Source organism: Canis lupus, chromosome 12 (genome assembly GCF_003254725.2).
Source record: "Canis lupus dingo isolate Sandy chromosome 12, ASM325472v2, whole genome shotgun sequence".
Taxonomy (NCBI): domain Eukaryota; kingdom Metazoa; phylum Chordata; class Mammalia; order Carnivora; family Canidae; genus Canis; species Canis lupus.
In genome coordinates, this window is record NC_064254.1 from 3,068,109 (window position 1) to 3,083,722 (window position 15,614).

Here is a 15,614-nt window from a genome sequence, read left to right on the forward strand (position 1 = left end):
CCAGAGGGCCTGGGCTGGCACCCCACCCACCGCGGGTGACGGCTGGGTGGTTGCTGCACTGAGTCAGCCCTCTGGCCTGGCTCCGCCCCTGCCCTCTTGCTGCCCTATCAGGAGAGAGGGGCTGAGGAAGCCCTTCAGAACTACCTGTTATTTGCTCCAAACCACAAGATGGCACAGCTAGCTAACATGGGGGTAGCATTCCCACCCCTCCCAACTGCAGTCATGGAGGGACAGAAAGAGGTTAAAGAACAGTCAGAGCCAAGGGTGAAACTTGGGAAGGGGATGTGAACTCTCTTTACAAGAAGTCACAGGCCCAGAGAGGTCTGTCTGTACCCTGTGCAAAGTCACAGGGGAGCTGGGAACGTGTCTCCAGGAGGCAACTGAGGTGGGGGTGGGGACATACTGGTGAAGGAGGCCTAGGGTTCACAGCTGGTAGCCCCTCCTAGGTCCAATTGTCCTCTGTCCCCCCACCCCCACCTCCTAGGTGAAACCATGAATCCAGGGAGAGGGTCTGAGGACCACCACCAGTTCTTTTTTACAGGCCCAGGATGGACAGAGAGTGGAGGTGGGCTTCCTGGAAGTTTCCTGCTGGCTCTTGGAACTTGGGGGTGATGCTTTGAACGTCTTTATTTCTATTTATTTGGGGTTAGAAGCTGTATATTCACATAGTCCAAAATTCAAAAGTTAAGAAGGGAGTGAGCCAAAGGTAATTTCCTCCCAATGGAGCCCCATCCCCTCTTTGGTTCCCCCTCCTAGAGGCCCCTGCAATTGCTGGCTCCTTGTGAATCCTGAGTTCAGGATTTCTTACTAGAGCTTGCCATCCCCTCTCTTCCCCCTCTGGGAGAGGTTCCGGTGGGAGGTGGGTATGAGGAGATATCCAGCCATTGACACTGGGGCCTGGATAAGGCACCCAATTGCCCTGGGGATGGTGGTGACCTCCTTCCTGGGTCTGAACTTGGCCCCAGCTTCCTAGCATCCTGCTCGAGCCACCCAGGAGGGGTGGGGCCCATTACTTCTTTTCACCTCTTTAGCTCAGCATCCCTGGAAGTTCCCTGCCCTCCACCTAGGAGACCCAGGCACCTGACAGACACCCCGAGCTGGGGCTCCCACAGTATCCTTTTATCTCCTGATGTAATTTATTTATTTATTTTTAAAGATTATATTTATTTACTCATGAGAGACACAGAGGAAGAGGCAGGCTCTCCGCAGGGAGCCCGATGTGGGACTAGATCCCAGACCCAGGATCACGCCCTGAGCCAAAGGCAGACGCTCAACCACTGAGACACCCACGTGTCCCTCCTGATGTAATTTATATACTCTCGCCATCTTCTTTCTCCTTGACTGTTCAAATCTTGGGGTGCCTGGCTGGCTCAGTTGGCAGAGCATGCGACTCTTGATCTCAGGGCTGTGAGTTCGAGCCCCATGTTAGTGTAGAGCTTATTTTTTAAAAAAATTAAACATGGCTTTGTTAAGCATTTATTATGTGCCTGACCTGGCCTGGAGACATAAAGTGAAGTGGACATAGTGGCCTGCTCCAGTGAAGAGCTCACAGTTGCCTGGGGGAGGGCCAGAAAGCGGAGAGATCATTACAGTTCAAGATAGCCCGTGATATGTTCCTTGGTAGTATGGGGGGGGGTATAAATTCCACATTAAAGAGTCTGACAATGCCAGGTGTTGGTGAGGACATGAGTCAGTGGGCACACTCCCAGTGGCTGATGAGAGGGGGAATTAGAACAGCCACTTTGCAGAGTGATTTGGCAGTTCTAGGGAGGAACTTCCCTGTGATCCAGCAATTCTACTTTCTAAGCTCTTTCTCTAGAGTTTTTCAAAACCTCTGACAGTATCCTCAAATAAGCATATATTGCACGTTCATGACGATGCAGTTCTCACCCTGATAGTTACCCTGATGACGTGTGATGTATGTTATTTTTGAATCAGTTTCGAGTTTTAAAAATGCTGATCTTCACCTGCTAAATTGATTTGACCCATTAATAGGTTTCAAGCCATGGTTTGAACAATGCTCTCAGGAGACAGGGAGGCTTACTGCAACATTGCTGTCACAGCAAAAACTGAAATAGGGCTTTCACGGTTACCAACAAAATGGATATGGTGTTGTGACATGGTCAGGAATGGACTATCACACTGTCACACTACTGCCCCATGTATTAAAAGAGACACACAGGGTGAAACCATCTGAAGCCATCTAGAATGGAAAGCCCTGCAGAATGATGGTGAATTGTGATTATAGTTGTGATACACTCATATCATTTATGAATACATCCCTATGTGGCATAAGCATAAAAACTGTACAAAGTGAAACCCATATCAGGATAGTGGTCACCTCTGCAGGGAGAGGGAAGGGAATGGGATTGAGGAGGGATAACATAGGGGACTTCAACTCAATTTTTAAGGTTCAGTTCTTTTTTTTTTAAAAGGTTCTATTTTTTTATTTGAGAGAGAAAGAGAGAGAATGAGTTGGGGCAGGGCAGGGCCAAAGGAGAGGGAGAAGCAGACTTCCAGCTGAGCAGGCAGTCAGATGTGGGGCTCGGGTTCCCTTCCAGGACCGTGAGATCATGACTTCAGCCAAAGGTAGATGTTTGACCAACTAAGCCACCCAGCTGCATCTTAAGGTTCAGATCTTTAAAAAATATATTGGAACCAAATTTTGCAAAATATTTACATTTGGCGAAGTTAGAGGAAAGGCACCAGGCCCTGACTATATTTTTAATATTTTATTTAATATTATTATTTCTTTTTTTTTTTAAGATTTTATTTATTGATAGAGACAGAGAGAGGGGCAGAGACACAGGCAGACACAGGGGAGAAGCAGACTCCATGCAGGAAGCCCGACGTGGGACTCGATCCCGGGTCTCCAGGATCACACCCCAGGCTGTAGGCGGCGCTAAACCGCTGCGCCACCAGGGCTGCCCAATATTATTACTTCTTAAAATATTCCATAATAATGCTTAGGGGACTGATGTTCCAGAACATAAGGGAAGGAGATTTTCTTCTGACTCCTGGATGGGAGTAGAAGGGTGGAGTGGAGAGGGAAACCATTGAGCTCAGGTGCAGTGGTAGGAGTGGATGAGGCCCTGAGTAGGGAGAATGAACACCTAGTCCTTCCTAACTGGGGGCGCTGTGGTGATGGCTTTAGCCCACTTCCCTCCCATGTTGGCACCACACCGGTTTCCAGATGGAAACAGAGGCTGGGACTCGAACCCAAGCCTGTGAGTCAGAGCCTGTGCTCTGAGCAGTCTGCAGGATGGTTCCTCCTTGAAGAGCTGTGTGTCTGCCCAGGGAGCAGGGGTAGGGAGGAGCGGGGAAGGGTGGAGACAGACAGGATCTGGTGCACTGAGCTAAGATGTGTAGACTTGATTCTGTTAGTGATGAGGAGATTCAGGAGGATTTCAAGCAGGGGAATAGTGGAGTGAACTCACTCTAGCTATAGCATCTGTTTCTTAAAAAAAATATATATATATATATATTATAAAAAATATAAAATAAAAATGTTTTATTAAAAATATATTTTAACCAACGGAACCTTTCTTTAAGCAGACTCTAATTCAGAACCCAGAATCTAAAAGAGCTTATGGTGGAGTTGATTTGGCAGAAGCTGGTGATGGGGGCCTAGAGCCCAGGGATGGCTCCCCTGGGAACACAGCATGGATGTCATGTTCCAGAAAAATACCTGGAAGTGGTGTGTGTGGCAGGAGGCTGGCAGTGGCCTCCCTTCTCAGTTGGATGAGAGTTGTGCTCTCTCCCTCTTTCCCCGAGTCCTCCTGGTTGGTGGAGGGACAGAGGTTCAGAGTACTCCCAGGCTGGGTACGGAGGGAGAAACAGTGGCATGTGCTTTTGTGGGGAGGTAGACCTGAGCTCCACTGCCTGGCTGGGAGGCCTTAGCTAAGTTATGGAACCATCCATCTGAATCTCAGGAGCGGAGAACATGGATTCCTGGATGTGGCGGGCGCAAGGGAGGCACATGTCCTGAGTGTGGCCACCAAGAGGGTGCTTCCAGCACATCCCTCTTCATCCTTGCTGGGTGGGGAGGGGAAAAAGCAGGCCAGGGTTCAGCTCCATCAGAGGCTGGTGCTCAGCAGAGGCCCCGCACACAGTAGGCCCTCAATAAACATTTATGAAATGAATGCATAGGTTTACCTCCTATCAGTGGAGGCCTGACTCCTGGGAGCCAGAGAGGCTGTTCCAGCAGGGCTCCAGGCATGGACAGTGCCCGTCCAGTGCAGTATGGAGTTCTAGAGAGAGTATGGGGCTGCCAGTCAGGGGCCGGGCTTCTGGCTCGGGCTACCAGGAATATACCGTGTGACCTTGAGGTTTGGTGCTCTTTCTCTGGGCTTTTGTCATTTCTTTTTGGCAGAGAAATCTGGATGAGGTTTTTTTTAACTGCAGTTAAATGTGAGGTACATTAAAAAAAGCAATTAAATGGGTCACAATCAGTATTGTAAAATGAAACAAAATACAGAAATAGAACAGAAAATATCAGAGTGCATCAAAGGTCATCAGGGTAAGTATTGTTTTGTGAAACTATTGTTTCAATTATATATAGATAGCTGTGTGGACTGTGGATGTAAAACGTATTTATTACTGTGGGTCTTGGTAACAAACCGTCAAACATCGAGCTCAGCAATCCCGCAGGTGCCCCCCCCACCGCCCCCACATTCTAGGGGTCTCTGTGGAAAAGCCACACAGCCAGAACTCTTCTCTTCATTCCCCCGGGGTCAGCAGCTGTCTCTTTACTCTTCACTGCCTCCATCCCTCCCTGGGTCTCTCTTCTTCCTGCTTCCATCCAGTCCCCTCCTCCCTTTCTCCCAGGGACAACCCCCCCACCCCACCCTCTTCCCAGGAAGTCCGGGTGGGGGTTTCAGAAGAGAGTTAAATGGGGATGGCAGTGGACACTCGATTCCAGGAGTTAAGATAAAATGATTAAGAAGCAAACACCCAAGCACTCGGGAACAGAACAGAAAGTAGGCGAGCTGGAGACGTGGGTTTGAGGGCTGGACTCCGTGAACCAGAGCTCGGTGGCGACACCGCAGCGGGTCACTCCCAGAGGCCCGGTACCGGCCTTGTCGTTGTTGGCACTCGGTGCGCTATTAACCAGCGAAGGTAGCTTTCTCTTTTGTCACCTCCCCACCCCCCTTTAAAAAGAAAGATAGAAGGAGCCAAGAGTTTGGAGCCAACTCCTGGAGAGGGAGCGGCTGAACTGATTCGGAAGTTGGATCTCTTTGTACACAGGAATGCGGAGAGAAAAAAACAAAACCCACCCCATTGCTTCATTTCCCCTCTAAGCCCAAGCGCCTTCTATTGTGCAATGAAAAGGCTTTTCACGTTGAGAAAAATGAATCCCGATTTGCGCTGCGAAGGAACGAGCGCGTCTCTGGGTGCGAGACGGCTCTCAGCTGGGGCGCTCCCGGGTGCTCCGCGCGCTGCTCCAGGTAGAGCCTGCGGGGGCGCTGGACCCCCTTCCGCGCGCGCCCGCCCCGGCTCGCTGCGACCCGAGGGCCGAGGGCAGGGCCGCCTGGGGAACCCCGAGGGCGCGGAGCCCCCCACCACGGCCGGGCCTCCCGGGGATGGCGGTTCCGCGAGTCTGTTTGGGAACTCGTTGGAGCTGGAACTCCGAAACGGGAAGCCCGCCAGAGCCCCAGGACTCCTTGGAGCGGCGCGGGGCCGGCGGCTCGTTCGCGCCCGGGAGGCCCGGCCCCGGACGAGCGAGGGGCGCAGGGCGCAGGGCGCAGGGAGGCGGGCAGGCGCACATGGGTGCCCGCGGGCCGGCGGCGGCGGGGTGCGGGGGGGCGGGGTGTGGCTTCCCCGCCTCCCGGGCGGGATTTGCATGTGTGTGTGGCGGCCCCAGACTTCCTGCTCCTTCTACGCTGCAGGTACGCGCGGGCCGGGCTGGGCGGGCGCTCCGAGACGCGGGCACCTCCTCGCCCGGACGCCCCCGGCGGCTCCCGGGCCGCGCCGCGCCGCCTTCCGCTCCGGTGGCCGCTAGTCTGCCCCGGCCGCGCCGAGCGCCCCGCTCGCGGGTGGGGGCGCGCCCCTCCGGCCTCCGCGGTCACCGGCGTCCTCTGCACCCAGCCTGGCCCCGCGCCCCAGAGCGCCCCCACCGCCCCGGGGCCCCGGCGGGCTGCAGCCATGAGCGAGATGTCCAGCTTTCTTCACATCGGGGACATCGTCTCCCTGTACGCCGAGGGCTCCGTCAATGGCTTCATCAGCACTTTGGGGTGAGTGAGCCGAGTCCGAGGGGGCGCGGGCCGGGAGGGGGCCCGGGTGCCATTTGCGTGCGTCTGCCGCCGCCCCCGGACGGAAGACCTGGAAGTCCCCAACTTCAAGGAGCGAGGTAACGGCTCGCCTCTCTTTTGGAGAAAGGAAGTGAAATGTTCGCCCAGGTAGAAGTCGGAGCCCTCCGCGGGAGTTGTTGGGCGGGGGCGCCCCCTCCGCGAAGCCTGCACCCCTGCAGACACCCCGCTCGCCTGTCTCGGAGCCCGGGGAGAGGCCACTTCCTCTGCAGGTGGTCCCGGGCGGGGCAGGTGGGTGGCTGGGGCCTGAGTTGGGGAAAGGCATCCGGGCCTGGACGTGACTGGCTCTGGGGGTGGGGCGGAGCTGTGGGGGAAGGCAGGCTCAGCCTGGAGCCCGGAGTCCTCTAGTGACGGTCCACTCGCACCTTTTCCCTCCGGCTCTCTCCTGCCCTGCCCGCTTTCGTCGGAGCGTCTTCTCCGCGCCCCCCTTCCAGGAGTCCCAGGTTCTGGCCGCCCCCGCCCCCCCCTCGCCCCGCGCCCCGCCTCTCCCTGTTAATTTCCTGCGCGGCTCTCCTGGCGCCCCGGGGTCCCCGGTCCCAGGATCTCCCGGGCACTTTACAAACATTAATTAATTCTGGACGTCACCCCCCGGGGTCTGGATAGCAGGGAATCTCTTCAGATCCCTGGAGAGGTCTAGGCCCGGAGCGGGGCATAGGGCAGGAAAGGAATTAGGCAGAACGAATAGGTTTATTTTCAAAGGAGCAGTTGGGTGAGTCGCTGGAGGTGGGGGTAGCGTGGTTTCTCCGCCTCTCCAGCCAGGCTTCTGGGCAGGGCCTGCTGTCTCTGTCCCATTTTCATTTCGGGGACTTGTGCTAAATTGTCTCATCCTCCCCACCGCACCCAGCTGTCCTTTAGGATAGACCCATCCTCCTCTGCTCCCCCTACTCTTCAGACCCCAGCCAGCCACAAGGTCCCTCCTCCCTGGAGCCTTTGGAGGACAGCCCTGGAACCCTCCCTCACCCCAGGCCTGGCTCCCCCTAGCCTGGGAAGTGGGAGTCACCTGGCTCTCTTGGTGTCTCCCAGGGTTGTTGGGAGTTTGGCTCTAGTCCCATTGGAAAGGGGAATCCAACAGGCCTTTGGGGATTGGAGGACTAGCTCGGCCAGCAGGGGATTCTCACTGGGAATTTCAGTATACCTGCCCTCCTTGTCCTGCCACCCTTTTCACGTTTCTTTCCCCTCCCCACTGAGTCGTGGATTCCCTAGCCACAGGGCCTCTCCCCGCACTGGATCGGACAGATGTTGCTCATTTCCCCAGAGGATGGGGCTGGAACCACACGTGGGCAGCATCTGGACAGGCCTCCCCAGAGCACTTGTCCAGGGGGTCCTGACTGCTCCTCTGGCCAGGGCTGTGCTTGCAGCGAGCCTGCACACAGTAGGCACACAGTAAACACCTCTGACAACGCTGGGGGAAGGACAAGTGTGGGGGAAATGCGGGCAGATGGTGGAAGCCCCCCTCCTACTGCCTGAACAGCACTGGGGGCTTTTGGGAAATGATCATCTTCTCCGTTGCTCAGTGCCTGGGTCAGGGCTGGCACAAAGTGGGTGGATTTTTTGTTTTTGTTTACTAATTTATTTATTTGACAGCACAGAGGGAGCACAAGCCAGGGGTTGGGGGGCGGAGGCGGCAAGCAGAGGGAGACGGAGAAGCCGATTCCCCATGGAGCAGGGAGCCAATGCAGGCTTGATCTCACAATCCCAGGACCTTGAAAACATGATCTGAGTAGACACTTAACCACTGAGCCACCCAGGCAGCCCAGAGTAGGCAGTTTTTAAGTACTTGTGAGATCTGTCAGAGTCAGGGAAAGCATCCCATTCCACCCTCCACACAAGTCTCATCCCCCCACAAGACATTCTGTTGCCTCCCAACATAGCTTCCTCCTGCCTCTGCTCTTTCTGCTGCACTCCCTTCCTCCCCACTTCCTCCGGGCAGGACCTGGTGACCTCTGATGGCACTTCTACTCCAGGGTGCCTGTTCCCTGTGCAAACATCTCCAACATCTCCATTTGCACCGATGGATGCCCACCTCCCAGCTTGGTGCTCTCACACCCTAACTGCATTTTTTCCCCCTAACTTAATTTTCTATTTTGTGTTTCCTACCTCCCCTTTCATAGACTCTGCAGCCCTAGGTGACACTACTCTGATTCCTGGAACCTACCCCAGGCTCTAGGTCTCTTTACCTTTGCACCTGTGCTGCCCCCGCCCTTCGGCCAGCCTCCACCTGGGTAAATCTGACCCACCCTCTAAGACCTAGTGCAAAGTGACCTCTTTTGAGTGATTCAGCTCCTCCTCCCACAACCTGGGAGAATTAACCCTTCTTCCTTTGTGCTTTGCGTGGCTTTGCATAGACTCCTCTCCGGTATTGTGTTTCACAATTAGTTGGAGGGTTCTCTGTAGGGCCATCTAATGCTGGGCATTTTGCCGGGATTAACTAATTAATTACACCATTCATCCGCTCAGCGTGTCCACAGGCCCCGTACTGGCCACTGAGACTCTGAGGGAGCAGTGGGTCCCACCCCCTTGGAACTTAGAGTCCGTGAGAGAATGGTCTCTAAACCCTGCTAAGTCCTCACTTCTGAAAGTGTAGTCCTCGGTCCAGCAGCCTCACCTAGATGCTAGCTAGAAATACAGCACCGCAGACCTCTGCCCGTCCCGCAAAATCTGTGTGCTGGACCTCGTGGCATTTGGTGCCTTCAAGTGTGAGCTGCTTTGCTCTACCTCAAACTCTTTCTGCTCTATCCTCACCGGAATCTATCTTTCTTTCTCCTTCCTTCCTCCCCCCACCCTTTTTTTTTTCCCCCACCCTTTTTTAAAAAAGATTTTATTTATTCATTCATGAGAGAGAGAGAGAGAGAGGGAGGCAGAGACAGATGGAGAAGCAGGCTCCATGCAAGGAGCCTGATGTGGGACTGGATCCTGTGTCTCCAGGATCATGCCCTGGGCGGAAGGCAGGCGCTAAACCGCTGAGCCACCCAGGGATCCCTCCCTCCCTCCCTCCTTCCCTCCCTCCCTCCCTTTCTCTCTATCTCTCTCTCTTTCTTTTCTTCTTTCTTCTTTCTTGAGAGCCAGAGCAGAGTATGAGCAAGCGGAGGGACATGGCAGAGGGAGAACCAGGCTCGATTCACGGCTGGATCCCCAGGACCCTGAGATCATGACCTGAGCCAAAGGCAGCCATGTAACTGACTGAGCCACCCAGGCACCCCTCATTAGAATCTTTCTGCTCCTGTCTTCAACTCTGGTCCCCTTTGAAGCCTTCACCCTGGCTCTTGATGCCCATGTCTGTGAACCCTGAAGGCTGATTTGACTGAGTTCCCAGGCTAGCCTAACACTTGATGTCTGAGAAGTGCCCAGTAAAGGCTGGACAAAATGAATTTGTTGAAGACAGGGGCGGTCTTGGTGGGCAGAGGGGCTGGTCAGCTGGGAGGTGGGAAGGGGGGCCTTGGTGGAGGAGGGAGTCTTGGGCAGCCTTCAGATTCTGGCCAGACTCTATGGGGTGAAGTAGAGGAGGTCAATTAGAGCTGCCTGAATAATTAGAGCTCCTGGTGCAGATTGTACATTAACTCTGGGTTGGGAGGATGGGAGGGGTCTGGGCCGTAGATCCTGGAGCAGGTCAAGACCTCAGCAGGGAAGGGAAAGCAGGCCCACGCCTGTTCTTGGCAGGATTGTGTGGCCAGGGCCACTGCCTCACAACTCACCCTGGGTGAGTGAGGCCAGGGCTGGAGTGACTGAAAAGGAGCAGTGAAAGGTAGAGAATTTATGATTGTTCCTGGCCAGCAGATGTGAGGAACTGGTCCTGAGTGTGCAGGGTGGGCCGCTCAGAGTCTGACATCCAGTTTCTTGAAGATCCCTCTGGGTGACCAGAGGGGTGGGCCCCCACCCACAGGGAATCAGTTGGGGAGGGTAGGTGAGCTGGGTCTTGAGGCTGAGCTCCTGACATTTGTCAAAGTGCCTTGGAGCACCATCTGGGGGGGGGGTCTCAGGGCCTCTGAACCTGCGTCACCCAGGGCTGGGTGATCACAGGGAGTAGGGTCCAAAGGGGCCTCCCCTTGGGCTTCCCTGTCCACCTTCCAGCCTGATTCACTTCCCCAGGAGGGTGGACACTGGAGGTCAGCACCCTGAAAACACAGAGGTAAATGTGGAAGAAGGCCCAGTTCCCCAGGGTCAGGACCCTTGGGTTGGCAGCCCCAGGGGCCCAGCTTTCCTGGCTTGTCACTAACTCGCTGGGTGACTTTGGCAGGGCACTGCCTTCTCAGAGTGTGTTTCTGTCAGTCTGGATAGCCTCTAAAGGTGCTCTGTTTGCACCCGAGAATCCCCCTGGGTTCTTTAAAAAACATTTCAGCTTCTGAGTCCCATGTCAGACCAATTGTATCAATATTTCTAGGGCTGGGATCTGACAGTTGTTGTTGTTGTTGTTGTTGTTTTAAACTCCCCAGGGATTTTACCTGGGTGGGGATCCCTGATCTAAGGGCCCTCTTCAGCTGATAGGCTGTGAGGAAGCCTACCTGTTGGATCCACCTGCCCCTTGCTCCAGAGAGCCCATCTCTTAGCCCTCTTCAGACTTCAGTAAGTCATTCAACAAACATTAACTGAGCACCTACTTTGTGCCAGACACTGTTCTAGGCACTGGGGAATCAATAGTACCCAAGATAATTCCAGCCTGTCTTAGTCTATACCCTGGGAGAACTGGGTGAGGAGGTCTGGAAGGGCCCTTTCAACCTTAAATCTCTGAGACACATGTAATCCCAGGGGGGAGGGCACTGCCCCTCTCATGCAGACTGCATTTCTGGGGCAACTTTCAGACCTGCCCTTGGCTCTCCTTTAATCGTGATTTCCCTGGAGATACTGGAAGTCCCCCTGTCCTGTGCCCCAGGGCAGGGTCTTGGCCTCAGCTAGGCTGATTCATGTAACTTATTTTTTAAAAATACATATTTTGGGGGGTACCTGGGTAGTTGAATTGGTTGAGCATCCTACTCTTGATTTCAGCTCAGGTCTTAATCTTAGGGTCCTGAGTTCAAGCCCCATGTTGGGCTCTATGCTTGGCATGGAGCCTACTTAAAACACAAAAACAAAAACACACACTTAAAAGAAATATGTTTTCTTTTTTGTTCAAGAATAATGTATGTCCCATGGAAAAACTGGAAAAACTCAAATAAAAAATTATGTGTGATACTACTGTGACTTACATGAACATTCTGTATGTGGATCTTTTAGTCTTCTTTTTTTTTTTAACTTTCGATCTACACAAACGTTTACAAAACGATGTCAAACTGCACAGGTAGATTCGTATTCTGTCATTTTGGGAGGATACATTAAGCTGTATTTTCTAATGCCGACAGGCCATTGTTATGGCTGCACAGCATCGCACGGTATGATTTATCCTAATTAATTCAAGCAACTCTAGTCTTAGGCGTTCAGGTTGTTTCTAAATTTTTGCACTATAAACAATCTGCACAGAACATCCTAGTCCATACATGCCCGAACACTTGTCCAGTTATCCTCTCGGGCTAAATTCCCAGCAGTGGAATTCTGAGATCAAAAGGAAGGTCCATCTTTCCCTCATAGGCTCTAACTCTGTCTATGTGGTGGTAGAGGTGCTGCAAAGGTGGCCCTGTGCCCCAGGGGGGTTCTGACTCCACTTCATGGCCTAAATTTGAGAGTGTGGTACTAGGAGGTATGGGGAGAAAGATCAGCCTCCGCCCTTGAAGTTGGATGTGGTGGCTGTGATGGAGAGGGGTGAAGTGAGGAGAGGAGCTTGTGTGGGGTTTGCTCGAGGACAGAATAGGCCCCGGGGTTCGGCCGTGGGACGCCAGGGACCCAGGCTGCATCCAATTCCCTGGCCCTAAAGAATCTTGCTGTAGCCACTTTTCACACTCTGCCCTGCCCCACATTCCTGACCCTACATCCCCTTCCCTTCCCAGTGGGGTTGTGGGGTGGGTGGGGCAGTGGCTTGGGTTGGGGGTGGGGTGATGTGCTGGATTTTAAGGTGAGGCCACACCAGCCTTCTGCTCACAGCTCAGGGGGCGGTTTCTGAGTTTTGATTGCTTCTGAGACTGGGTCCGGAGTCTCTGTAGTCGACTCCAGGCCTGTTGTCCATGCTCCCCCCACCCCCATGTGGAGATAGGGGCTCCGCCCTAGAAGTGGGGGCTGTGAGAGAGGAGGAGAGGAGGTCTGGGAGAGGGGAGTAGGGCAGAGCCCAGATCTCAAATAAGTTTCATCATTGGCCTCTGAGTGTGAGCTCTGAGCTGCCCTGAGTGTGTCACATTGGTCACGCTGGCACTGGTACCCAGCATTTGCCCCCGACAGTCACAGTTCCCTGCAGTGAAGACCCCTGGGGTAGAAAGGCTAAAGGACTTGCCCCGGGTCACATAGCACGGGTCTGTAGAGAGGAGGCCGCAGGGCCTTTCACACCAGTGACTGTGGGCCACAGAGATGAGTCTACGTCTGGACAACTCAGCGAGCCCAGGGTGTGGGTGGGGGCTGGGGCTGGGTAGGGACACTTTGCAGAGGGGTTTCCACTTGGGGAGATAGGCAGGGAGGGAATCTGCAGGGAGCAGAGTACAATGATCCCGGTGGTGTGTAAATATGGGCATTTGGGGGTTGGCAGGTGGGTAGAGCCAGAAGAGGCAGTGAACATAAATCTCAGGCTCCCCCCCTCCACCGGGGGGTGGGGGTGGGCAGCTGCAGGTGTTGGTGCAGACACCTGTGTGTATTTGGTTCACAAATCCCTCCCATTACTCAGCCAGCCAGCTAGCACCCCCTTCCTCCAGCCTGCAGGAGTGCTGTCCTCTCAGGCCGTGAGTCTAGAAATGGGTGACCAGAGTGATTTAGGTCATGGGAGGCAGAATCAAGTCTGCATCTCCGAGATGCTGCTGCTGCTGGTAGTGGGTAGACTTTATTGAGCTCTTATGCGGTGGCTCTGGCCTTTACCTGTCACTTTGGCCCCTCACCACTGGCCTGAGGCATACATATAATTCAAGACACTCAAATGCCCACTACTTAGACTTAATAATTGTCCACATTTTGCCATATATGATGAATCCATTTTTTTTGCCCAAGTATTTTATGGTAAATTACATAATTGCGTGTTTTCACCTCTAAATACTTCATTACACAGCTGCAAGAAATAAGGATATGTTCCTGTGTGACCATAGTACTGGCATCACACCCTTTAATAATTTATCCGATGCCCAGCCTGAACTCAGATGTGCCCCATTGTCCTAGTGTGTCTTTGACCACTGGTTTCTTTAGTTCAGGATCCAGTCAAGGTCCACGCATTATTGGGGCAGCCTGGGTGGCTCAGCGGTTTAGCGACGCCTTCAGCCCAGGGCCTGATCCTGGAGACACGGGATCGAGTCCCATGTCGGGCTCCCTGCGTGGAGCTTGCTTTTCCCTCTGTCTGTGTCTCCGACTGTGTCTCTGCCTCTTGCGAGCTCTGTGTGTGTGTGTGTGTGTGTGTGTGTGTGTGTCTCTCATGAATAAATAAATAAAATCTTTATTAAAAAAAAAAGTCCATGTGTTACATTTGATTCTTAGTCCCCCACCTCTTGTTACATTTGATTCTTAGGCCCCCACCTCTTTCTTTGCCATGATGATCCTGAGTTCCTGACAAGACAGAGCTGGTTATGCCATAGACTGTCTCACTCTCTGGATCTGTCAGGGCTGTTTTTGCTGCCCTGTTTCCCAGAGAGCTCTGTGGCAGTCCAGAGCGGGGTGGCGGGGCCTTGGGGCCTGCCTGGCTGAGCCCTGAGGCTTCAGTTACTTTGGCGAGCAGGACAGGCTGAGTCCAGAGAGCAGGAGAAAGGCCTGGTCCTGGCAAGCCCAGTGGATGAGGTGAGTGCCGGCCAGGGGTATGGCTCCTGCTTGCACCTCCTCTGTCCCTTTTCAGCTTCCCCTCATGTCTCTCTAGTTCCCTGTCCCTCTTCTTAGCCTAAGAGGCATATCTTCCTGTGTCCCCAGCAGCACTGTTGAGACCCCAGCCCTTGCCAGAGCCCACCAGTCCTGAGAGCCAGAAACCCAGGCCTGTGGGTAGAAGGTTTGTACATTTAGCCTTGTACATTTAGCCAGGGATCTTTCTTTCTCTTGGGCCAAATTTGTCATTTTTGCCACCTCCATGCATCACTGGAGAGATTCTCGGGGTTCCCTGAGCATGTGGCTTACCTGTCCTTTCTAGATGTAAGCTCTCTGAAGAGAAAGCCTACCTGCCTGCCTATTGGTCCAGAGTCTATATCTCAGCCTTCGTCGGACTTCATGAAGTCATTCAACAAACATTTATTGATCCATGCTCATTTAAGTTCCATATACTGGCCCCTCTGGTGGCATATGGTGGATCCTTGGTACAGAAAGATAGGGAGAGGTTAAGTAAATGGATATTTTTGCAGGGATGCAGAAATGAATTTCTTTTCCCTGATGAGCCAGGGATCCCAGCCAGTGAACCTAGGTTCCTCTCCCAACCTTCTTCCCCACCCCCATCTAGTGGGTGTGACTTTGGGTATTTGGAGAAAGGGACTCCAAGGCCTGTGTCTACCACAAGCCAATCCCAGTAGTCTAACAGTGGCTTCATTGGGAGTGGCCTTCCTTGAGTCTGGCCTAGATTTGTGGGGCAGTGGCCAGTGTCCTGGGCTGGAGTCAGAGATCTGGGGTCTGGAACTGGCTATTCCTTTGACTTGTTGTGTGACCTTGGCAGTTTCCCCTCTGTGCCTCAGTTTCCAAGCTAGATTGGGGGGGGCTGTCTAGAGTCTCTGATTCCCTGTCCTGTGGCTGCTCTGAGGGTGGCCATGCTGGTGGGTGCAGGCTTTGATTCAGACTCGTCTGATCGTCACTTGCTCCACCTCTAGCTCAATTCTTCCTTCTTATCTAATCTTTCCAGACAGCATTGACCCGCCTCACTGCCTTTCCTGTGGCTCCCACCTGGATCTCAAAGTGCAGCCAGGGCAAAATGGGGCCACTCAGGTCACTGGATGCATCTACCTTCCTCTTTTTCCCCCAAACAAGCTCTTGGGGTGCAGACCCCATGGGCATTTCAAGGACGGCACCCTCCTCCACAACTTTGTAGTGCAGACTTGTCAACCATCTCCTTTCAAAGGGTTCAGGGCAGGGCCCCCTGGGTGGCTCAGTGGTTGAATACCTGCCTTCAGCCCAGGGCATGATCCCGGGATCCTGGAATCGAGTCCCGCATCGGGCTCCCTGCCTGGAGCCTGCTTCTCCCTCTGCCTGTGTCTCTGCCTCTCTCTCTCTGTGTCTCTCATGAATAAATAAATAAAATCTTTAAACAAAAAAACCCCCAAACAACAAAGGGTCCAGGGCAGCCCT

The 15,614-nt window shown here is 53.6% G+C and overlaps 1 protein-coding gene and 1 long non-coding RNA gene across 6 annotated transcripts in view; both read left to right on the top strand.

Annotated features, from left to right (window-relative positions):
- LOC125752197 (uncharacterized) overlaps positions 1-3,524 on the top strand; it is a 23,392-nt gene extending 19,868 nt beyond the window's left edge. The window contains exon 8 of the long non-coding RNA XR_007401086.1: positions 542-3,524. This is a non-coding gene — a long non-coding RNA (uncharacterized LOC125752197). The remainder of the gene's footprint in view (positions 1-541) is intronic.
- Positions 3,525-5,889: 2,365 nt separating this feature from the next.
- ITPR3 (inositol 1,4,5-trisphosphate receptor type 3) overlaps positions 5,890-15,614 on the top strand; it is a 68,351-nt gene continuing 58,626 nt past the window's right edge. For 2 of the 5 annotated variants that reach the window (XM_049092018.1, XM_049092019.1), the window contains exon 1: positions 6,308-6,520. In XM_049092018.1, coding sequence (XP_048947975.1) covers positions 6,387-6,520 — 134 coding nt within the window. In that variant the 5' untranslated portion in view covers positions 6,308-6,386. Of the gene's footprint in view, positions 6,234-6,307; positions 6,521-15,614 lie in introns of those variants that run through there. The other 3 variants (XM_025418446.3, XM_025418447.3, XM_049092020.1) reach the window with 3 other exon arrangements.